The sequence below is a fragment of the Drosophila mojavensis genome, unplaced genomic scaffold (assembly GCF_018153725.1).
Source record: "Drosophila mojavensis isolate 15081-1352.22 unplaced genomic scaffold, ASM1815372v1 contig_81, whole genome shotgun sequence".
In the NCBI taxonomy this organism is placed as follows: domain Eukaryota; kingdom Metazoa; phylum Arthropoda; class Insecta; order Diptera; family Drosophilidae; genus Drosophila; species Drosophila mojavensis.
The window spans coordinates 3,345,227-3,370,886 of record NW_025318907.1 but is presented as its reverse complement, the minus strand read 5'-3'; the positions used below and the strand labels follow the sequence as shown (position 1 = coordinate 3,370,886).

Below are 25,660 nucleotides of genomic sequence, written 5' to 3'. Positions count from 1 at the left end.
TTTTATGGCGCGCAGTGTTTGTTGTTAAGTCCAAGTGCGCGGATCGTTTAGAGGAGGTCTGATCGACTCCTGCCTAGATAAGTTTAATTTTGTCGTTGAGTCTTTTGTGAGTTTTAAACATTTCGGTGTGTACATAATTAAAAAGGTGGCATTTATTGCATGTTTCCGAGGTGTCAATAAGCTGTTGAGATTGTTGTAGAACTATTGTATATAAAACAAGGTAAATATGCTGGAACAAAACGTATCGAATTTGCCAATTAACAAATGCACATTTTACCTTCTGTTATACTATTTCATATTACGCTTTGCACAAGTCTTCATTTCGTTTGTTGAACTCGCCATTAATTTGCTGTGCTTTATGCATCGTAATCGGAATAGAATATAATACCAATATAAGCAAAATACTAAATTTATCTTGCATTTATAAATTATATTTTCTATTTTGTTTCTCAAAAATCTTCCTTGCGTACGTTGAACTTGTTATAAAAGCGTTATATGTGACTGACTAAAGAGGAGCATAGAACATCCCACATATGCTCACTACTGTTATACTATTATATTTTTTATTCCACTCTCCACAAATCTTCTATCATATACTAAAATTGCCCTACATACAAAATATAAATAAAACGTAGGATTTCGAGTGTGACAATTGCGTCTACACGCGCACATACACGCACACATTCGCCCTGCTGTTATACACTCAGAGCTGTGTATTCCATTTTATTACCTTGCTATTGATCTCATTTCTTAACTATGCTTTCGTTTTACTTGCTGCTCTTTTGACCGCCAATCCCAAAATATGATCTCAGCAAGACACAGAATTTTGGACTCAAAACATACGTGAGATCATAAAAAAAAATAAAATTGTCTTCGACTTTAGTGTAAATTAAATCAGAAGAACGAAATGAAGAGAACAAAGCATTCTGAGAAAATGCTTACATGAAAAATTAAGATGTAAAGATATGAGTTTCATTAGAAAATGATGCATTGCTATAAAAAAATTTATTTATATATTAAAATAAAAATGAAATTAGACTAAATGCTGAATTTATAGCCACAGAAATTACTTTAGATATATAAATATATGTGTCGGTCTACAAACCAGACCCCTTTATTGTGAGCGCGGCGATGCGTGTAATCATGCGAATTTAGCTATACAAATATAACAGATTTGCATATTACAAAGTTGAGCTCCATTGTGCAGCTAATTAGAGAAACTAATCATACCGTGTGTTTATACAGAGAATAATCAGATTATTTCAGTTACGTGGCCGGCCTTAGTTTGGGATTTAATGGTTCGTAACGTGCGTACGATAAGCTTTATGTTTAATTTATTTTACATCTGTTACTCCAACTCAGCTCGAACTCAATGCAAACTTTTTTTTTCTCGCGCTGCATACAAATTTCTATTTGAGGCTTAAGTGAGTTTTATGTCTATTTAAGTGACAAAGTTGCGACTGTAGCATGTGACGATAATATCAAGGCATGTCATCAGCCTCTGCAAATGGAGAGACTTTGCTCAGGGGGCTGCGGCTTATCTTCAGTAGAACAGTTTGTGTGTATGCGATGAGCATATGGACAGACTTGTCATCAGCCTTGAGCATTGGCTGGCACTGATCTTCAGCAAAGCACTTCAATGCAGCATATAAGAATGCTATCAGCATCTGGAAATAATAATTCGAAAATTCGAGTATAACACTTTATATATATATGTATATACAATGATTATATAGCAGGCATGTGATCATCGTCTACAATTGAATATTTAGGGCATGTATAACAATTGTGTGTATACGATAATCATATGAAACATATCTTCAGTCTGTAGTAATGTTTAATATTTTGAGCACTGGTCTTAAGTATAACACATTTTAGGCTATATCAATCATATCTCCTGGGGTTAATATTCAATATTTATATAGAGTATTTAGAATATATTCTTCTCTCTGTTTTCTGTACTATAACAATTTATCACTGTAAGATTATCACTGTAGCACGTCATATATACGCCGTATACTACACTATTTACTGGACTGGCTCAAGTATAACACTATGTAAACTATAAAAAGATCATTAAGTAAAACTGCTTAGCAGTATAACACTTTGTATACATGCAACAATATTTATCATATTTACATCAGTGTGTACCCTGAATATAATCTTACGGACAGATATTTTAAATAAGTTTGCTATCGTATAACAGTTACCTTGAAAGTCATATAATAATTTGCTTTGACATTAGATCAGAAATTTCTATGGCGGCGAGTTTTATAATTTTTATTAAATTTGTTTAACATAATATGTATTATGTTATTTTATTATTATAATATTTAACATAAAATTTGTATCGTAATATTGAGAAAATGCCACCAATAAATTGAATAGCTGTCATCAAATGAGATCATTAGCTGTGTCAATTCAAATTAAATTAATTACTTGGTGCTTAAATTGAATTTATTATATTGTTAGTTAATTTAATGTGATCGACTGCCTGACACAGTTCATGAACTTTTGTGTGCCGATTCTGGAATTTCTTTCAAATATGCGTGTATTTTATTTTATTTTTCATTTTTCATTTTTTTTGACGATTCGGAAGGTGTCAGAATGCAGTATTCCGATTATAGATGTTTCGCAGTTGAAATTATTTGTAGCGTCGGCGTCTTTTGTTTCATTTGTGTGCAAGAATTCAGTTAATTTGTGTGCGGGTCGTTAATTTGTTGAGCAAACATTGAGCAAACTACACGATTTTCAAATCAACAAAATATCACGCACGAGCGCAATTACAGAATTATTAAATACAATATATATATTGCACATGAACTTGATTTTGGCTAATGAAATGTAACAAATAGAAATAAGAATGGATTGGCATGTTTTCTGTTTCTATTTGCTAAAACTATTCGGTAAGAGATAAGCTTCTCTTGATTAATTATAACGTTTGTAGAACTGGAACACGCTATCATTGCCACTTGAGAGGATTGAATTGATAAATATACTGTGAGGCAGGTGTTAACAAAAAAAAAAAATATAAAGGTTATTAACTCTGATTAACAATAGCAGCATTGGAATGTCGCTTAGACACATCGTAATACCCATAATATTTAATTGGAAAATTCTGTGGGAAATACTCATTAAATGTATAATTCGTTTTAAGTAATAAAGATAATTACAAAATTCTTATGGCCCAAGGTGCTGTTAGATGAATAATCTTTATGACAAATAACTTACCCAAGTAATACCCTAACAGAATCTATGAGCGTCGGAAAACTCATGGGCAAGCCAAGTAGCAGAAGTTATACATATGTTTGATTATTCTAGTTTTAAATAGACTTGATTAGTGCTATAATCTCAACATGTTATCTACAGAGCGTGTGAGTATAAATTATTTTAAGCTTTTATGTGAGTCAATATACTCTTTTTACATCATAAGAACAGAGTATAGATAAAGCATAATATGAAATGGTTTTGACGATTTTGGAATTAAAGTTGAAATGAAGTATGGATTAGGATAATGGCATAAATACATAAAATAATAAATAAAAAAATGTCAACATAGAAAATGTATTGAATTAATGTAAACCAGAAATAAATTATGAATATATTATTTATAGCATATTTTTAAAAATGGTATCATGTTGTAACAAAGTTATACTAATTTCGACAGTTAAGAATCTAGAAGAGCATTTGCTTGAGCTATTTTGATTAATCGTAAGCAATTTAGATGGAACTTAAAGAACGTCTAGTTTGAAGTGCGCCAGCTGTTGTCAAGTAATTGACAATATCTTTGTCAATTCAGCAATCTGAATTTATGGCAAGTCCCAAACAAGATGTCACCTCGAACATTTATCTATTAACGGCCGGCAATTAAACTCGAATGCCGAATGGGAATCGATAGCAAAAGAGCACTTGAAGTCATGTGTCTGATATATTGATATATTACAAGCTCCCACTCAAACGTCACTGGCAACAGTCGAGAAAGTGCCTTACCTCCACATACCCTGTAATCAAAAATTGAGCTTATCGGTGTAGAGTTCTTTTGACAATTTCTTTAGATAAACTTAACATAACTTAGGAAATTATTACTAATAATTTATCTTTATTTGTTTACTGCACCTGTCCGTCTCTTCCTCTTTCTCTCTATCTATTTCTCTTATAAATTAATTTGTACAGGGTATTCAGAGTTCTAACTGTGAACTTTACATATAAAGACTTGCATTAAAATTATACAATAAATATTAAAAAAAAGCAAAAATAAATAAATGGAAAACTTGCATAAAAAATACAAAAATAAAATCTTGTTTCCAAGTCTAAAGTTTTCATTTCGAATTCAGCATTGCGTAATCGTTGATTGATATTTATGGCAAGTCTCTGGCTCTTAGAACACATTTATCATGCGTTTCATCTAAAGTAAAGTATGATTGTTGTTGCTGTTGTTGTTGTTGTGTCTGTTATGTTGCTTTGCGATGGCATGGCCAACCGCTTGTAACCCATTTTTGGCCTGGCAACTGCTCTTGACCGTATTGCGAGCAACACTTGCGCCAAATACGAAAAGCAAACAGACGATCCGACCATAAGCAGGCAGGGCGGATGATGGGGGTAGGGAGGAAGGTCAAGAGGGGCAGCAGTTATGGCTAATCAATTAGGCTGCGGCTCAAGTACTTATGTTCCACTCTGCAAGGGAAGGGGAGAGAGAAAGAGAGAGGGAGACGGACAGAGGTCCCAGCTGCTGTAGCTAATCCCCCCGATCCGAGCCATGCGTGGTTGAGGTTCAAGGGCAAACACATAAAATGCCACTCTCGGTGAGGACAGGGTGAGGAGTGTGGGCCAGAGATTCGAATCATGCATTCAATTAGGCTAAGCCTCAAATACTTATATATACATATGCCGCTCTGCAGTCAATATTTATCATTTAATATTTGCCCCAATTTCGCGACTTGTTGCCAATTATGCAAATAGCACTCCATTCTATATGCTGATAATGTAATCGCCACAATACGCAGTTGAGCCAATAGTTGCTTAATGCTCAATTAACAATTTTTCATATTTTCATTTGCCATTTAAGTGACGTCTAAGGCCAGCGTACCTAAGAGTGTGTGTACAGTAGAGTGGAGAGTGGGATGTGTAGAGTGTATAAATGGAGTAAAGTAGAGTAGAGCTAAGACTTAAGAATTAAGAGTAGAGTGTATTGGTGGGTAAAGAGGGTGTAGAGTGTATATAGTGCGTAGAGAGTGTATAGTAGTAGAGTATATGGAGTACTTTGAGTGTGTACTACACAGAAAGTGTAAAGTCAAGAAAGTGCAGTGTGTAGAGCGTATTGAATGCGCAGAGTGTGTAGAGTGTACGTAGATTGCATAGAGTACGTTGAGAATGTAAAAAATTTAGAGAGTAAAACGTATGCAGAGTGTGTATGCCTGTGGATAATGTAGAGAGTGTAGGAAGTGTAGAGAGTGAAACGTATGTAGAGTATGTAGCACATGTCGAGTGTAGACTTTAGCATAAAGTGTTTGGAGAGTTCATAGTGAGGAGTCGAATGTATAGTATATGTAGATGTGGTAGTGTAGTAGGTATAAAGAGTGTAGGTAGTGAAACATATGTATGTAGAGTAGAGTATTCTACTTTAAAGTGTAGAAAGTATACAGTGTGGCGAGAGTGTATTGAAACCGTTGAGGGTCTTAAGGTTGTGGAGAGAGTGTTGAAAGTGTTGGCGGTGTACAAAGACTTGTGAACCTTAAGATTGTAGAGTGCTGTAGGTGTCGGAAATGAAGTGTTAAAAGTCGATTAATACAAGTGTAGAAAACTTAATGTGGGTGTAGTGTTTGCATAGGTTTACTTTTGCAGAGCAATTAATAAGCTTTAAAGTGTTTAATAAAGTGTTATTAATTTTTCTTTCTTAAGTTAAAAATGTATTATAATTTGGTTATAATTTCTCCTTGGATACAATGAATTAGGAATTTAATTACATATTACTCATCCACTACGGAAGTATTTTTCTTCCCAATCGCCAACATTCTGTTTAACACTTAATTATGCCAATTGGTTCAGAATTCTATTCTTCAATTTAATTGAAGCTCTAGCTCCAGAATTTGCTCTGCAAACCAATGAAAGCCACATATTTAAAGACATTAAGAAGCAGATTGAGAAGAAGATATACATAAAATACATGACTATTATATGGGTATTTTCCCCATTCAGTGCAATGGAATGCATATTTAAACGCTTCTCCGGCAGTCAATTTAATTGCTGCAAATGTAGCTGTGGAGGTGTCGGAAAACCAATTAGGTAGCATGACAACGATGTCATCAAACGGATATGGCTGTCATAGACATTACTCATTCATATTCGCATCGAGTCCGGCTGGTCTGTGGCCCGTATTAAGAGCTGCATTCAAATGCGGTCATCGCCCACTTATGCTAGACAATTGTTCAAATGCAAGCAGAGAGTGCACATACATTATTAATAGAGCTCTTGGACTGTGTCTCGTGTCTTGTGTGTTGCAGTGCGTCATTGTCTAGCTGACCGCCACCTGGAGAAGATGGGCAAGTTCGAGTATTCGCTGGGTCTCAATGAGTTCAAGTCGAAGGATCTGCGTCTCTGGCAGGCGCTCATCGGCGAGTTCATTGGCAATCTGATATTGAACTTCTTTGCCTGCGGCGCCTGCACACAGCCCGAGGATGGCACATTCAAGGCGCTGGCCTTTGGCCTGGGTGTCTTCATGGCCATTACGGTGAGCAAAGCTTGACTGTGCTATTGATAACTGATTGATAACTGATTGCTAATCATTCCTCTAGATCGTGGGCCATTTGAGCGGTGGCCATGTCAATCCAGCCGTTACCGTGGCTATGCTGGTAGCGGGGCGGATCAGCGTGCTGCGCGCCATCTTCTATATTGTCTTCCAGTGTCTGGGCGCCATTTCAGGCACGGCGGCTGTTAAGGTGAGTAATAAATGTATTTAAATATAAAGCTTATATATGTGTATGATAAAAACAAATGGTACATTTAATACATTTATACACAAATGATGCAAAATATATAATGATATATATAGATTCAGTTTATTAGGCTATTAGTTTTTACAATACCTTAAAATTAATTTATTAAATAATTATAAGTGTTTATAATTGAAATATATTTAAGGAAAATATAGAAAGGGCGAAAGTCTATTTTTTTTTTTGTATTTAAATAAATATGAGCTGCACAATAATTCTAAACGTGGAGAATAAATAGTTTCCTATTAAAATAAATAATTTTTTATATATATTTTTATAGTAATTTTTATAGTACAATATTTAAAAGCAAAGAAACATTTATTTTACCTCTTCCCAATTAAAAGTTCAAAACAAATTATATTTGCTTAATAAAATTTTTATGGTTATACGAATATTAGAAAATACTCATTTTATAACCTATATTATATACGTATACGACAGATAGCAAATAAAAAAATAAATGAATATATATAAAAATAAATAAATTTATATAAAAATATAAATTTAAATATATATATATATATATATATATATATATATATATATTTAAATTTATATTTTTATATAAATTTATTTATTTTTATATATATAAATATATATATATATGTCTATTCGATATCGAAACATTTTAAATTATACTTACAAAACTTAAAACAATTATTACGATATTAACAAAGAAGTCGAACAGATAGAGTATCAAAGCAAGGCTATTATTCGGTTAAATATCTTTGAGTATTTTGCTGAGCTAATAGCTACATATATTATTTAATTGAGATAAAGAAGTTAACAAAATAATAAATAATAAGCACAAATGATTAAAAAAGTTATGAGAATAGATATTTTTATATAGCATAAGTTTGGTGCTATTAAATCGTTCATCCATGCTCATTGCAGATCCTGCTCGACTCCAACTATCACAATGGTCTGGGTCACACCAGCCTGGCGCAGAATCTGACGGAGCTGCAAGGCATGGGCATTGAGTTCTTCCTGGGCCTCGTTCTGGTGCTGACCGTGTTTGGGGCCTGCGATGCCAACAAGCCCGACTCGCGGTACACAGCTCCCTTGGCCATTGGCATGGCAGTGACCCTGGGCCACTTGGGCACCATTCATTATACGGGCGCCAGCATGAATCCGGCACGCACTGTGGGCACTGCTTTTGCCACGGGCAATTGGAGCGCCCATTGGATCTACTGGGCCGGCCCCATACTGGGCGGCATTGCGGCCGCGCTGATCTATACTCAGATACTGGAGGCGAAGGACACGCCCAAGAGCAGCGAAAACGCTGAGAAATATCGCACGCATGCCGATGAACGTGAGGTGAGAGCTTTTGCGGCTTGGCATGACAAGAGTTTCTATTGAAACAGCACACACACACACACACACACCTTTACACCTACACTCACACTCAGATTGTAAATAAGTAGCCTGATAGCCTCATATAATACACAGCTTGACTTCTTCTTAACTCCTGCGTCCTCTTTACAGCTACGCAAACTGGAAGGATCACGCGACTATGCCTAGTCCTATGAATATCCTGTATATACATCCTGTTCGAAGGCCACTTACAGCCCGTCGAGTTGCCAGTCGAAATGCTCAACAAGAATTGAAAGGGAATTTGATGGAATTGCTTTCATCTTGATTCCGTTTCGTTACAATCTTGAATAATATTTTCGTATACGTGTTAATTTATATATGTATGTGCGAGTATTTATGTTATATTATTTATGCAACATCATTTTAAAAACTAATATTTAATTTAAGCTGTGCTTAACCCCACACAAATTCAAGCAAACTACTTCTATACAGATTTCAGTTCATAATAAAGAGTATTATCAAGAAAATATATATGTGTATTGAGTTTCTGATAAGTTAATCGTAGATTCAGTCTTAGGCTATTCCTAAGGAGACCGAAACAACGAGCGGGGACCATCAAGACATATTAGAATGCCCATTCAGTTATTTATTAATAATTAATTAATAGATAATAGTAGAGTAATCTGTTGAAGCTCGCTAAAAACTGAAGCTTGTAACAGCAAGCTAATACACCCGTTTCATCCATTCAATATCGTAAAACTTACGACATTTAGTTTTACCCTTCATTGCTGTTTAATCGGCAAAGCAGTTGAAAAGCTCATATCTAAAGCTTTCTCACGGCGTTTTCCAATACTGGAATATGTTGGCGCCAGAAGCTTAACAGTAGCGGAAAGCACACACTCACACACACCCACACGCACGCACAGGCAGCAGGCAGTGTTTGAAAATAGCAACAAAATGCCATGCGCCAAAGTGGAGAGAGAAAGCACATAAGGAAAATTGAAAAATGTAGCGCATAGACTCAGTTGATGTCGTTGCGTGTTGGCTGAAAGCGTAAAAGACACAAATTGTCGCTTGTAAATAAATAGATGACAATAAATATAAATAAAAATTATATAGAATACTAAATAATAAAATCTACACACATGAAAATTAGTGAAGAATACAAATACAAGTGATTTCGAATTGCATAAAGTGTTAATTCAAGCAACAAATTTCGTGTCGACTGCAAATTGAAGAATCGAAAACGAAAACGTCAAAGTAAAGGAAGCATAATCAATATGAATTCACGCTGTTAAAGCCAACAGCCTTGCAATTGTGGGCATGTCAGCCGCAACACGGGCCGAGAAGCTAAAGAAAACGGTCAACTTAAACGAGCATAAGCAGAAAAAATTGCATTGGGTCGCGTTTGGCCCACTTTTGGGCAGCCAAATCGATTTCTAGTTGCATGTGTATTATGAAACACCTGCGCGACTATTGAGCCAGTCCGCAGGACAGTGCTCCTCCGGTCGCTAAACAATACTTTGCTAATCAATACCCTCACGTGCAAGTGCAAAAGGTAATAAATGTTTCATTTTGCTTAAGAACTGAAAGTTAAATGAGCAATGTTAAAGAGCCAAACTCAAACTACAAAAGCAAAATATTAAAGTGCGTGCGAAAAAGGAAACACGCAGTCCGCCTAACCAGCCGATAAGTGTGAGAGAGGGAGAGAGGAAACGCAGGCCGTAAAGAGAGCCGACAAAGAGCAAAGACCAACGTGAGAGCGTGTGTGCGTGTGAGTTGCAGCTGTGTGCGTGTTGTTTACATTGCATTGGCCCACGCTCTTCTCGCTCTGCTCTCTCCGTCTGCTTCTCAGCTGTGCTTGTGCCTGTGGCGCGAGCCCTGCTTAATAACCGGCTACTGTAAAGCGCAATAACAGTTATTTGACAGCAACAATTAATTAAATCATTTAGCTAAGCACATACTCGAGCAAAATCAGAGCACCATTTATACATGTGATAGCTGCCAATTATACATACAAACACACCCACACATACATTTGTTTGTTGCCATAAATCAAGCACTCGCCGGGTCGAAGCACAATAATAAACAACAAAACAAACCAAAATCTATAGTCAGTGGCTATAATAAAAATAAAACCTTCACCCAAAATCTGTCAATAAAGAAGAACAAAGTGTGTGTGTGTGTGTGTCACACAAAAACACATACACATATACGTACTCTACTTATACACTTAAAGCTTTGGCGGTTTATTTCTGTTCAGCGCAAATGATGCGAATTCCTCATGTCATCAACATATATAAATGCAAATTTTAGTGTCTGCTAGTAACACAATGTTTTATTGAAAATTTATAGTACAGTGTAGCTTGACTAACTCGGATTGTTTATAAAATATGCGGTGTAGCGTTTATAAGCGTGTTTATTTGATTTTAAATTAGTATCATCTTATAACAACTTTAGTTTTTATTCAACAAAGAATATATATTTATATATTTAAAGTCTGGTATAATTATTATAAAGAAATTTATATTATTATTAGAGTGATCTCTTCTCAATGAGAAATATTTTTTAATTTGTTGTGTTTTATAAAAGCTCTCATTTTCAGTTTCAAAAATAAAAATACTTAATCGATTTATTTAAAATAATATACATAGAGAAATGATCGAAGTTTTAAATTAAAGTAACCTGTTCTGAATGTCAGTCTGGAAAAAGCTTAAAGATCTTAGAAGAGGCTCGAATCTAATATCTGATAAAATACTTTTAAACACATATGTACATATATACACATAAGCATACATACATAAATGTTTTCATACATACATTCATGCATATGTATGTACAGGTTATGCATAATCTCTTGCTTCCTTCAATAAAATATTAACCAGAATACATCATATGTACACACATACATATACACACATATTCCTTTTATCCCACTAGAACACCTTTGCCTCCAGCATACTTAATCACATATGCGACGCACACACACATAGATACACAAGTATATTCACATTGACAGAAGCACAGGTCGCGCTCGATGGGTTCAATGCACACACTCACATGTGCACACACACACACACACACACACGCATTGATTGGCTTTGCCACACACTCTATTGACATCAATGGCAGCGATGTCACTTGGTCTCGCACATTGACCTAGAACACTTATTAGAGGTTATGCGTTGCTATAAATAGTTTACTCTCCATATGCATGGATAATATTCTACATAAATATAGATAAATCTGTTGAAATATATTCATTTATACGTATGCATGTGTGCATTTGTGTGTGTGTGTGAGTGCTCATATGACGTACACACGAGTTGGAGGCCAACGAAGCGGAAATTTCGTTAATAATTATCATCAAAATTTCGGGATCATTGAATACTTCATCATTTATGGCACATTTAAATGCCACACAAAGCTACATAGTTCATTCAAATGCCTTCAATAATTTGTTTATAATTCGGTGTGGATAGATCTTTCATTTAAAATCAAGTTGATTTTCTTTATATATACCATGAATTATTATTATTAGAGAACTTTTCTTCACACCCACACAAGTATGAGCCTAATTTGTTTTGACAGCTGTCAAATACAATTTATTGCTTCAGTAGAAGAAGTAGAAGATAAACATATGTAAATATACAGTTCGTGAATTTTAAACAAGTTTGGAAAATTTACACTCCTTCGCCTTGTTCATTTTATGTCCTTAAGATACTGAAATTTTGAATATATATTGAAATATAGATAACACCTAACACAAAATAGTACTATGATTTAGAAAGGTAGAAAATTTTCCAACTTCTGTTGTGCTTTGTCTATAGATAGAGTAAAAGTATATGTATATATTATATCTACACAGGTGGTATACATATATATCCCTTTACCATCATTGAGCTTGTATGCCATTCTTAGAAAATTAGATAAATCTTATTCGATTTTTTTTTTTTTTTCAAAAAAGTCGAACAATGTCAGCATTCCATATGTAAATATTTGGCTATATTGATTTTTGAATACATTTTAAAATGTTACCAGAGAGCTTATAATATAAATTTAGTCGGATGTTTATATGAATTTTATTGCATATACAAAAATCTAATATCATAAATATTATTATTATTATAAACAAATGTCACCCTCTTCACCTTTAGTTACGATATATCGTAATAGCTAGGAAGTTATGCAGCTGGACAGCTATAAGTCTTAGCCCTTCTATGCCGAAACGGGCGACCAAACACAATTTCAATCATATCGAATCAAGTTAGACAGGTAAGAGGCCAATTTCTATATGAAATATTTCATTATTAATATTTATCAATTACAGAACTAAGGAGTGAAGCCATCAAACAAAGATGTGGACTAAAGAAATTGCAGCCAGACAATTGCTGCTGGCCTTGGCAGGTAAAGACAGCATAAATGCAGTCGACAGCAAGTGATTACGATTAAGCATTAATACTCAATTAAGGCCAGCCAACAAGTAGCGAGCAGCTGCTTTATCGGCCCATACTTGTTTTTATTAGCCAAAAAGTCGAAGGCAAACGCGAGGCACTTCAAAGACCACACAAAGATTATTTACGAGGGCAGAATGGAAGCAGAATCTTGTTGTTATATTTTACTATAATCGTGAACCAATATAGAATGTGTGAAGTGTATAAATAGACTAACTAAATATGTGCCACAGCCAAACACACACAGACACGCACACAAAGACACATTTTTACAGCGTCGGGCAACGCGTCGTATGAGCGATGTGCTAACAGAAGAGCAAACAACATGAATTGTGTGTGTGGTTTGAAGCGTAGAAGAGTATAACAGAATATAACAGTTGGATATCTCTCTCTCCCTCTCAATTAGTTAGTAATTGTATTAAATTGTATTCATTTTAATCAAAAATTAATTTAACAACAATTTCGTTTTTCACACAAGTTTTTTTGGCATTGGCAAAATTCGGTACAGCTGATAATTGTTTTCCAAGTAAGTTTTCATTTTCGGTTTCAAAATTCCTTCAACGATTTCTGTTTTGCATATGATTTACAGAACCTTGTTTTACATTTTGCGTTTCCTTACTAAAAAATAATCGTGTATATTATTTAGTTATGTATTTGTACTAAAAACAAAACAAAAACAAAAATATCCATAAACTTCAGCTAGAGCTTAAAGTATTTTTGCAGTTTTTTCAAAAAATATTGCATTACATATAGAAAATTGAGTTAAAATTGATTTTTTAAATGAATGAAAATAGTAAAAAGAAAATATATATAGAAAATTAACTCTCCTATTAATGTTTTCGTTCTTCGATTGGAATATATTTCTAAACTAAAAACCTTTGGAGTAATTGAGCTAAAATTTAAATACTCTTTCTTCTAAAAATCTTTCTGAAACCTATATAAATGATATATGATTCTACTGCAAGTTTGTCTTAAAGCAGCTGAGTTACCTTCCCCTGTAAAATATACGTAAATAAGTTAAATAATTGCCACAGCAGTTGATTGAGTTCGGTTGCCTTCAGTTGAGTTTTGCTGTTCCTGTCGATTAATCGTATTAACAGTCGTATATAAATACATATACTCCTTGATCACACATACACACACAGACACAGACACAAATGATGGTCAGCAACAATGTGTCGTCTGCTCGTATCATGTCTTGCATAACCAATGGGTACATAACGTAATGAAACACTGTACAAATGCATTTACAAAACCTACAACAATATGTATAGATACTTATAAGACTAACTATGTAATTAATCCCATCCTTGACAGCTGCTCTCTACACACTCTGTACTCTCCACACTCGCTACTAATTGTACTCCACTATAATCGTAGGTCAGGCTATTCTAACTGTTCTTTTTAGTTTTCATTTGTGTGTGTGGCGCGCATCCAACCCTAGAGTTTGAATATCCCACGTCTAAGTCCTGATGCATGCACAGTCCATTTAATGGAATGGTACAACACATTGTGGAACACAATATAATATATATGACAGGTGTATAACAGATGAGATGGTATTGCGTGGGATGATAAACACAATAGTGTGTATAACAGATTAGAACACTATGTATATACATCATGTGTAACAAAATGTATAGCACTAAGTTATAAAAGTTAAATATATAACACATAGCATTTTATAGCACATTATATGGCGCAAGCATAACAGTGTATAACAGATGAAAGGTGTATATGACATATCAATAATATGGTATGCAGTGGTATACAGAATATCAACATGTATAACACAGTATACTATACCACATATGTAAATAAATATCAATAATACAATAGATCAGGTATACTATGAAGTGGTATACAGAACTTAGTACAGTGTATATATAACAATATGTACATACTATAAGTGGATTAGTCCAGGCTGATCCTGAGCTTATTTAACGTTTTAAAATTTAGCCTGGTGTGTTCGAATAAAGCCATCAAAATGTGAATAAGATTTCCTAATTTCTGTTAGATATACATATATGTAAACAAATAATATATGATAACATTTGATAATCACTAAGCCATTCCATTGAGTGTGACCTGTGCTAGAAATGTCCTTTGTAAATGTATATTTGTATTTCTCACACCTTTCCACACAGCAACTGTGAACGGTTCATTTTCATCTTCCTGTCTTCTACTTTGCTCTTCCTCTTATTGTTTATTTGCAGCCATATTTGGATTTCTGACTTTTGTATGGATTCCATCAGCCTCAGCCGAATGTCAAAGTATGAATCCATTAATCCTTTGCCTATATACAAATGCTTAAATAAATACTATATAATAATCTTTTTGCAAAAAGAAAACAACATACAAAAAAAAAAAAAAAAAAAAACAAAAAATGATTCTATTTGTAATAATTTGAAAATTTAATTAACTCAAGTGAAAATAGAAAATTCAGAACTTTTCTTTATCGGCATTTTGTTCAGAAAGGCTCTGTGAATACGCAACTAATTGTCTATAAATGTTTTGATACACCTACTATGTGCCTATTTATTTCATTTTACTCTCAGCCCAGCCCCCTCTCTCAAAGCCTTTGCTTTTCTTTTATATCAAAATTGATTTCCTAAATATCAAAAAACAAATTTAACATTTCTATCCAAATTTTATTTGGATCTGATCTTTGCATATTCCAAGAACCCAAAAACTTTAACTTGACTCGTTTATAACATTAAATACCTAGATAACTTCTGATCTATACTTTTCATTTCTCTACTACTTTTGCAACTACATTTATCTCTCTCTATATATATGTGTGTGTGTATGCCCTTATTTTGTTGTGCGTGTGTGTGCGTAACGAAAAAAAGAACAAATATTCCTCAGAAATTTGTCTTTAACACATTTTCCGATATGACCTTTGACCTATGATCCTTGACCTTTGACATTTGTGAACTGCATGTAAAATTAGTTAATCAATGCATCTTGAATATCTGTTAATCTGTTCATATTTCCTTTTTTTTTTTTTTGGTTCTCAAATATATTTATTTATCAAAAAGTATTTTCAAATAGGAATTTATAATTTATATTTATAGAAATGGCAATTGTAAGGAATCTGTACTATCCAAACAATCAGTTATAGTCAGAAAAATTAAAAATTTGAACATATATACATTGATCTGTTTAAATTTTTGCAATGGCTTTAACTATAGAGTTGATCCAGGTGCAAAAGTAAATAGATATCGAATTATAATTATCAATATATACAAATCTTTGTACATAAATATTTTAAACCTTACAAGACAAGTCTGATTTGGATATGTATTTGATAGTCAATATCTACTCTTTTATTCTCCAAATCATTAAATAATAAGATCTTAGTACTTTCTTATTATACCTACTTATTTCATTGAAAATTTAGTAGGACGAACATTGCACAAATTCCAATATACTCGTTTCGCTTCGTAGACGAGCATAAAAACTTCTTGATATCTACCGAAAGCAATCCAAATTTTAGTAATACTTGATTCACATTACTATGTACATATATGGATAAAGAAAGAATATTTGCTCTTCACACATATTGTATATATATATTTATTTATTATTTATGCTAAACACAAAAATTATTCCGTAGTCTTGACTTAAATATGACTTTTAAAATGCACGCAAAACAATGCTATAATAATGCCATAAAACTTGCTATAATTTTTCGCATTGCTGTTTTAATTGAATTCAGTTTGATTGCATGTATTTCTGTAAGAATGATAAACGTAGAGTTTGTATATATCTACTTATATAGACGCTTGCTGTATTCTAGTCGAGTAGTTGAAGAACCAGATGAGCAGACGAATTCTGTACTCGCACATGATTTATGCTGTTCGGTAATATATATGTTGTGCTCTATACTGCAGCGCGTTCGATTTACTGTTACGAGTGCGATTCGTGGACGGATGCACGGTGCAAGGATCCGTTCAACTATACGGCGTTGCCGCGCGATCAGCCGCCCTTGATGACCTGCAATGGCTGCTGTGTGAAGATGGTGCGACATCAGCGATCACGTAAGTTACAGAGTTAACGAGCCACGAGTCGCATATCGCATGTCACGTGTCACGTGCCACGTGTCACGCGTCACGATATGTGAGTTGATGCCTATCCTTGTACTTGCAGCCTACGAGGTGGTGCGACGCATGTGTACGTCACAATTACAAATCAATTTATTCATGGTCGATCACGTGTGCATGATGGAAAGTTCAGGCAATGGACATATGTGCTTTTGTGAGGAAGATATGTGCAATTCTAGTCAAAGTTTATACTCATTCGCTAACGGTTATCAACAACTCATAATCATCACAATGCCATGGCTAATACTGCTCCAACAGTTTGTGCACAGCTAGATCAGCAAATCAGATCAGATTCGATCAGATCCGATTTGATCCGATCCGATCAGATCAGTTAGTTAGTTTTCCCAGAAGCGTTTAAAAGAACAGTACACACACACACACACACACACACACAAACCAATAACAGTTAACTGGTGACATTTATCATGCCCAATACACACACAGACACACACATACACGTAACTTGAAATTGTTTTGTAGCCCAAGTTCTGATTATTTAAGTTTCGCATTTCAAACAAAATGTTAAATGACGTTAATTTTGGTTCTGCAAGCACAGTTAACTATACTATAATCTATAACAATGCTACGAGTAGATACAAAGTTTGACTGCACATTAACATAAATAACAAAATACCAAAATACTAAAACAACAAAAAACATAAACAAAAGACGTTGCATAATAAGACTTCCATATAAAGAAGTGCTGCATACGACTCTCTTACTTATCTAGATATATGTATATACATATACATATATACATATATAAATATCTATCTGTATCTATATGTATATATACATATATCTATATATCGATTAACACAGTCCAATGAATCAAAATGCAAGCTTGCTGCACTTGCCAGATGCGTGACTTTGAATCTCTTGTACTAGGTTCCAGCTACTGGGTATCAAATATTAGGCACCAAGTACTACTCACTAGTTACTAAGTAAAAGGTAAAAGGTAAAAGGTATAACGAGTTTAGTACATATTTGACGCCAAGTGTTAGGTACCATAACCCAACTTATCTTGGTCTTTGCTACTTGGTACTACTCAAGAGCTCAGTTCTACTAAATATGAAATTCTATGGTATAAGGTACCTCATAACTAATGCTTGGTACTTTGTTCTGCGGTACTTTCTACTTTGGTACTCGGTATTATTACTCTGGTACATTGGCACTTGATTTTTTGGTATCTTATATACTTCGGTACTTTAATACTGAGTACTCGGTATTTGGTTCATTGGTACTTGATACATGTTAGAGGATACTTTGATACTGGACGCTTAAGTACTTAATTCTTTGGTACATTGATGCTAATACCTGGTACACTGGTGCTTGGGATCTCTGGTACACGAGCTTCAAGTCAGCATCTGAACTATTTGAAATGCATGTTGTTAATGCTAAAGCATGTAGCGCTTAAGTAGGTACTCGTATCTGTAGTTACATTTCTTTACATTTTGTTACTTACATTTATAGAGACGAAGAGAAAAACAAAAACAAAAACCAAAACCAGAACACATCTATCATATTATTACTACTGCATATGTTATGTATCATAAGTAAGCTTAACGATCTACTAGGTATATGTGACACGTAGACTACATACCTAAACGAATGTACATACATCAAATCGCAACTGATGAATGGAAACTAAATATGAAACAAAAAGAGAAATCGATGAAGATAATGATAAAAAGTATTGTGCAATGGTCAAGTCTGATTGAATGCTTGTCAATTGCCGCATTAACTCAAATGAAATTTGCTCATCATGTTTATATATTCCAAGGTCAAGAGCTTCACGAATACATAACGTAACTCTTCTTCTTGAATCTCTTAATCATTAAGCTAACCTTTATGTCCTATGTCATATCACACATATACTTAGCTCCAGTAGTACCTAGACAACACTCAACACACACACACACACACACACACACACAGAAACACATCAACTTAAGTTCTGTATAAAGAATCGAATCCATTTCATTGTCCTAAGTTTCTGTTAGTCAACAAGTGATAATTAGCCAGTAAGTAGCTCCAAAACCTAGCCCCATACACAGAATTCTGTAAAGAACTAAATGAAATCTGAGACAAGTTCTCGATGCTAGTCCGAGTCTTGACGTCTTTCTGTGTACCGGGTATCAGTGTGGTCGGGCCGGCCGACTGTTACGCTCTCATTTGTTAATCATGCTAGTGATAGTTTTAACGGCGAGCCCAACAAATCATTTGTGTACTTATATACATACATATATTTATAGTTATATTGTAGCTTTTGATTTGATTTCGTTTACACACACTCATTATTATAGCGTAATTATAATTGCAATTATAATTATGGCAAGTGGAATTTGTAAGAAAAGAAATTGGAATTTTCATTTATGTAATAGACAAAAAAATTGGCATAATCAGAAATAAACATTTTTACTACATATACTTATTTCGTACCTTAATTTAACTCTCTCACTTATACTATCTATCTAACTATCTATCAATATATACTATATATATATCACCTAGATATCAACTTTCTCAACTGCACCTTCCATTTGTAATATATATACTTTAGTGCTGCCTTTAGTTATATACTAACTTGCTATACTAACCAACTAACTATACAGGTCTTGCTTTGAAGCTTTAACAATTCATCTCCGTCCAAGCGTGGCGCATGTTCTTTATAAACTATATACCAGATATGTATATATATGAAGCGTAGCCAAATCGAAAATAAAACCGATCCCTCCCCGCCCCAAACCCCGAAGGTAAGTTCCACGAAGCTCCGTTTTGCACTAAACTCTCAGAACGAAGCCGAGCCGAAGGACCAGGAGCACGTGACTTCCAATACAACTGAGATTTGGATACTACCAATATATATATACTATATATACCTCTTCCCTTGGCAAATTCGGATGTGGCAAACGTTTAGTTTTAGTTATTCATTTGATTTTTGTACAGTTGAGTTTGTTTCGATTATGTTTTATGGTATGTTGGTTTATTTGACTATATACATACATGCATACAAGTATATTCATATTATACTAATATATATATATATGTAGTACTCCATATATATATATATATAACTTAACCAATTTCGGTTTGTGAATGTGGCAATATTCTATTATAACCAGTATTTTGATTGACAGTTAATGCGTTTCAATGCGAACTAAATTTATTTGCATCAATAACAGTAATACGATCGATCACACACACACACTCCCATATACACACACAGATTTGTAGTGCAAAATGAAAAAAGAAGAAGAACAACAAAAACAAACAAACAAAATATTATTTTAGTTTAGTACTTTTTGTAGTTAAAACATCTCTCTCTCTCTCTCTCTCTCTCTCTAAATATATATATATATTTCTCTCGCTCTCTATTTATCTCTCTTTATCTCATATTTCTCAACTCAACCTCTCTATTCTCTCAAAGCTCTCTTAACCTCTCTTTTCTTTAACAATCTTTTTACTAATGTATACTTCACGAAACATAGAACTCTTTTAGACACTTCCGTAGTTCACTATAAGCAAACAACACGGTGAATCAAATCAAAGCAAAGAAAATACTATCCACACACACGTTCCCCATGTGAGATATGCACTCGTTACTGGGATTTGGGATTGGGATTTGGATTATGATCGTAAGCCATGTTAGATACGCATGTAACTTAACCCAATTATTTTTGCAGACCTCTAATATAGAAAAGTTCGATCCGCTTCCTCAAAGTTTCAAGTGCATATCCTAACTGATCTAAAATACAGCACAAAACACAGTTCAGTCTTAGCCAAAAGAAAGAAAATCATAAAGATTAATTTTTTTATACCAGGCGCGGTTCTAATTCAATCTATTTTTTCTTAATGAAAGCCCTATCGAAGGGTAGAAAAATAGTCCCGTTTTTTAACCATAAATTCCTCACAATACAAAAAGCACTAAATTAATATCAAAGACATTACCAATATAACAGTTAAAACAGTTTAAGAATATTGGTATTGGTTGTTGAATATTGTAACAGAAAATCAAAAACTCAAACAAAAACAAAAACAGAAACGATAACGAAAACGAAAACGAACTTGAGAAAAACCAACATTTCCTTATATATATGTATATATACTTTTCTTTTTTTGATTTCGAAAATTATGTTCATTCAGAAATCGCCTCTATTCAAATCCCGAGATGAGCCCCAACCTTGTGCGTCGCCTTCTTTGTTGAATCATAATTTCTTCTATGATTTCTTTCGTTTCTCGATATGGACACCGAGTCGCTACATACATGTGCACACACACACTTGCATACATTCACACCTACATGCGCATACAAAATGAAATACCAAGTACCAAATTGTATTCTGTGCGTTGTCACAAGACTCACCAACCCTCTCCGAGAGCCATACACCAGACGCCATCCATTTACCGGCACGCATTCGCAATGCATATTGCTGTACGTAGTTACCTAGCTGCGTATATACATATGTGCATGCATGTACTACTTACAGTTAGGTCGAATGGCCTGTGCTCAGTTCGCCACATTTTGCTCAACATTTCATAGGCATAAGTCGCTTTCTGTCCCTCTCTAACAGGAGCTGCACAGGCGCACGCTGTGTGCGCAATTGATTTTATCGCTCTCTCGCGCAGCGCTATTGCCGTACTCGCACACTGTCTCTTTCTCTCTCCCTCTATCTCTCTCTCGTTTTCCACTCTCAATCACGTTGGAGATGCGCTATCATTACCTAAATACCATTACGATTACAGTTACCGTTACCATTACCGTTATACGCTATGGTGCTTTTTCACATACGCCACCACTGTCTGACTTAAAATTTTTTCATCATGTACGCCATCGCCAACCATGACAGTAGCCGCAATGGCGCGACAGTTGCTCCACAACCAAACGCCACACATGCAAACGTACATATGTCTGTACGTGACTGTGAGTGTATGTGTGTGCGCTTGCAGTATAATTGTGAGCAAACTGCGCGCGCACATTGCTGTGCAACTGCATACCGTCGGCTCGGCCCTGTGCCTGTGTGAGTTCGCGTGCGTACGTGTGTGCGTGCTCGCCTGCCTGCCTGGCTACAAAGCGCACTCTGTCACAGGGCCAGCCACCCTTATATGTATACTATGTGAACGTCCCTGCGGCGTACTCAAAGCATCAGCAGCAACAACAGCAAAAGCCACAGCAGCAGCTACAACAACAGATTGGGCAACGACAGTAACAGCAACTTCAGCAACAAACAACAACATCGTCAACAACGGAGTAAAAAGAAACGAAGATGAGCTTGAAGGCTTTTAGTCGCTTTTACGAAGCTATTCGAACACCAAAAGGCAAAAGCTTTCTATTTGTTCAAGCTATACGCAATTAAATATTTAAGTCTAAATACGCTTTGATTTAGTTATTTTCTAATTTTGATTTTCTTTGCCTAAGCCTAAGCTTTTGCAAATTTTGAGACACTCTTTCTTAAGCTCTCTATACATAAGTGTTGAACACTATAAATGTAATACATATAATTAATCACAGAAGAAAAAAAAAACAAAAACAAAAGAAAAGCATATTTATCAAAAAAGCTTTAGACCTATAATAATTATCCAGCCTTTCGCTGCAATTAACTAGTTCTATAAGAGTTTGTCAAGGTATCAGTTAAATTTATTATATGATTACCTTATGAGTACCATAGTAATCCGATATCACAGTTATTTTTAATCTTTGAAGTTCAATTAATGTACCTAAAATATACATTTCAATAAAGCAATCACCCAAAGCAAATACCCAGACGAAGATGAAGAAGAGCCGTCTTTCATATATAAATTCATATATTATTACATTATTTACAAATAAAAACGCATCAAATGTGAATTTATTGCATTTTTTACTATAATTCAATAAAAAAATCAAAAATTAAAAAAAAAAAAAAATCGAAATAAAACTTTTTTTCAATATTCATTAAATTTGGATCCTATATTTAGTCGAGAAACGAGCCTGGAAACATTCTAAATGTAAGCAAGAAACTTCAACTGTTAATTACAGCGATCTTCGAGGATGAGCTTGCTCACTAGCGAGGGCTGCCACAAATTAAACATTGTCCAGCTACTTCACTTAGCTCAGTCAAAAGCTATGTGCTGTGTCACACGGAGACATTCTCAGATACTCATAACAGACTGTTAATAAATTGTTATTGTTTAAAACAGCAGCGAACTATTTGGATAGCAGATAACAATATTAATGTTTATACATATTTTGATCTAGCAAATGCTGAATTATCAATTAGTTAAAACTGGCGTATATTATAAGGAGGACAGAAATGGTTTCGAGTTTAGATTTCTTTTCAATTCGGTCAAAAATAAATTCTTTCTCAAAATATTTGGTGTTTAACATTTTCATACATATGTAACAATAAGCTACACACAATAATAATAAAAGTAGATTCTCTTATTTTGAGCATTGCATTTTAAGGGAATATTGTTGTTGTATCTTAACATTATTATGTTGGCGGGTAAATTTTTTAAAAATATTTGAGCTATAGAGTAAATAATTGATATTTCGTTAAGTAAATATTACGACAGATACGATTTTAGTATTCCAATCGATAGTATATATTTTTATATCGATACATTGTTAACGTTATGTTGATTACATCACTAAGCCGCTGGCACTCGTAGTCCGCTGACGATACAAAAAATTAATAACAATTTTTTGGACAAATGCAGCGGATTATTTATGTTCCCATTGTATGCATCTCGTTTAGATTTAAATTCTGCAATTTTTAGAAAAAACCCCATTCAAATTCATCAAATGCAACACAAATTAAGCTACCCAAAATAATTTCCACAGCATTGCGACGAGCGATCAACTCCGAAAATGCTTTAGTATCAATTCGTGATGGCCACCCGCCATTAAGTAAAAACGTGTCCGCAGAAGAAAAACAATTTCAAACGTTTTTGTTGACGAAACTGTCAAAAATATTGCTGGTTTCGCTGCGGAAAACAAAAATACAGTGAAAGCATATGATTTCCACTCAATTGCAAAGTGATAAGGTCAAATAAAGTGCAAAAATTGTGCGTGAAAAATGTAAATCGATTTTCTTGTTTGTGAAAAAAAAAAACTTTTCGCTGCCGTTGCCTCTTTTGCGAGTGCAGCTCGCCAGAGGGCGGTATTGGTACATGCTTCGGAGTCGCAGGGTTCTATGCCGTGTTTTTAGTCGTCAACGCCGTTGTTCGCCCAATCGATAACTATTGTTTTTATGTAGCGCGGCTCAACAAATGAGTTATTTATTATAATACAATGCTAAGACAATATTTTCGCATAAGTTTCTTGCCTATTTTTAATACGCCATAAGAAATATATGTTATCGTTGCGCCCTAGTCGCTTTTATGCAACGCCGACGTTACAAGCAATTAATTCGCGGCCTGGGAATGCCACTCGCCGTCGTTAGTCTTCGGCTCTGGCCGCCATTACTGCTTCCAGCAAAACCACGCTATACGCAAAATTCGTGAAATTTGTGTAAATTTTTTAACGAATTATCAACAAAATTGTGCGTGCAGGCGTGTGAAAAGCGTGGTAAAGTGTGTTAAACATTTATTGAAACTGCATACAAAATATCGCTGCTGGAAAATATAAATGATTTGGCTAATAATTGCAAAAAACAAAACCCACATGAAGAGCGCTACGTTTTTTCGTCGTATTTTGCGGATAGGCTTCGTGTTTTTTCATCGTGCAATTCGCCGCGTTTGTTTGGGCGAACTCGCCGCGTGTGTGTTTGTTTATGCCGCCTTTTTTACGCTCGCATCGGCGGTGCGGTGCGGCTTTTCTGCTTCTATCTTCTCGCGTTCCCTATGATTTTGCATTTTTTTGTTTCGAGTGTTTTAAGCACAACTACAACTCATTTTATTATTCATTTCACACTCACACTGAAAAATGAATTGAAATGATTCATCAATTTTGTCGCCAGCAAATTAACGATCTCATTTCTCCGATAGCGTCAGACAATATCAAAATAATATGTTCATGCATGTGTGTGTGTATGTTTTGCGTGGGACTTCTTTTGTATGGGATAAATGTGCATGTGTGTGTCTGTGTGTTGTGCATTTGCAAATGAAAAACACAGCCCGAAAAATTTTCCCGCGCGCGCGTTTATATGTGTGTGTGTATCATTATCTGTTTTGTTTGACTGTATGTCTGATATGAGTGTGTGAGTATGTGTGTGTTTGTGCGGACGTGTGTGTTTCTGTGTGTGTGTGTGTGTGAATGGTTTGTTTACTTATTCGTTTTGTTGTTGTTGCTTTGCAGATTTGATAAAGTAACACCAAGGAGAGCAACAAAAGAACAGAAACTAAAGAAAAACAAGTGAAAGTCAATAATAATAGGAAGACAAGAAACAAAATAAATTTATTAAGAATAAAGATGAACTGAAATGTGCAAATTTGATCAACGTAATTATGCCAATTCACATAATTTTTTGGATTTCAACGTGAAAAATGTCGTCGACACAATTGCCGCACTCGTTATTGTTGTTGCTACCACTGCGTTGTCGTCGTAATTGCAATAAACTAATCTCTTTGGCCCTGTTGGTCCTCTCAGCGCTGTTTGCATACCACGAGCAACGACAGCAGCAGCAACAGACGGCAGCAGAGGCAGAGGCGGCGGACGACGACGGCAGAAGCAGCAACAGCAGCAGCAGCTGCAGCTGCAGCAGCGGCGGAGGAAGCGGCCCAGCAGTAGCAACAAATACTACACAAAAAACAACAACAGCAGCGACAGCTAGAAGTTATCCAACAGTTACGTTGGACACGCCTTTGTACACAGCAG

General features: G+C 34.8%; 2 protein-coding genes and 1 long non-coding RNA gene across 10 annotated transcripts; all 3 read left to right on the top strand.

Moving 5' to 3' along the window:
- Positions 1 to 8,830, top strand: LOC6580617 (aquaporin AQPAn.G). Of its 2 annotated transcripts, none has more exons than XR_001449296.3 (5): positions 1 to 220; positions 6,501 to 6,727; positions 6,792 to 6,935; positions 7,884 to 8,401; positions 8,475 to 8,830. XR_001449296.3 is itself a non-coding variant. In XM_002006407.4 (5 exons), the coding sequence occupies exons 2-5, from the start codon at positions 6,536 to 6,538 to the stop codon at positions 8,508 to 8,510; spliced, it is 795 nt and encodes a 264-aa protein (XP_002006443.1). In that variant the 5' UTR covers positions 1 to 220; positions 6,501 to 6,535; the 3' UTR covers positions 8,511 to 8,830. The 2 variants fall into 2 exon arrangements, 1 of the variants encoding a protein (XP_002006443.1); XM_002006407.4 differs by having other exon boundaries at positions 7,884 to 8,306.
- A 483-nt stretch (positions 8,831 to 9,313) lies between these two features.
- LOC6580616 (protein quiver) lies at positions 9,314 to 19,817 on the top strand. 5 transcript variants are annotated; one of them, XM_032729770.2, is made up of 7 exons: positions 9,314 to 9,861; positions 12,461 to 12,578; positions 12,634 to 12,710; positions 13,236 to 13,283; positions 14,974 to 15,030; positions 16,654 to 16,800; positions 16,910 to 19,817. In XM_032729770.2, the coding sequence occupies exons 3-7, from the start codon at positions 12,662 to 12,664 to the stop codon at positions 17,134 to 17,136; spliced, it is 528 nt and encodes a 175-aa protein (XP_032585661.1). In that variant the 5' UTR covers positions 9,314 to 9,861; positions 12,461 to 12,578; positions 12,634 to 12,661; the 3' UTR covers positions 17,137 to 19,817. The 5 variants fall into 5 exon arrangements, with proteins under 5 accessions (XP_032585661.1, XP_015019810.1, XP_015019809.1 ...); XM_032729772.2 differs by lacking the exon at positions 9,314 to 9,861 and adding an exon at positions 9,898 to 10,077; XM_015164324.3 differs by lacking the exon at positions 14,974 to 15,030 and having other exon boundaries at positions 9,315 to 9,861.
- Positions 19,818 to 23,602: 3,785 nt separating this feature from the next.
- Positions 23,603 to 25,221, top strand: LOC122757757. 3 transcript variants are annotated; one of them, XR_006357895.1, is made up of 2 exons: positions 23,603 to 23,910; positions 25,142 to 25,221. It is a non-coding gene; the product is annotated as an uncharacterized LOC122757757 (long non-coding RNA). The 3 variants fall into 3 exon arrangements; XR_006357897.1 differs by having other exon boundaries at positions 23,603 to 23,923; XR_006357896.1 differs by lacking the exon at positions 23,603 to 23,910 and adding an exon at positions 23,932 to 24,412.
- The last annotated feature ends 439 nt before the right edge of the window (positions 25,222 to 25,660 follow it).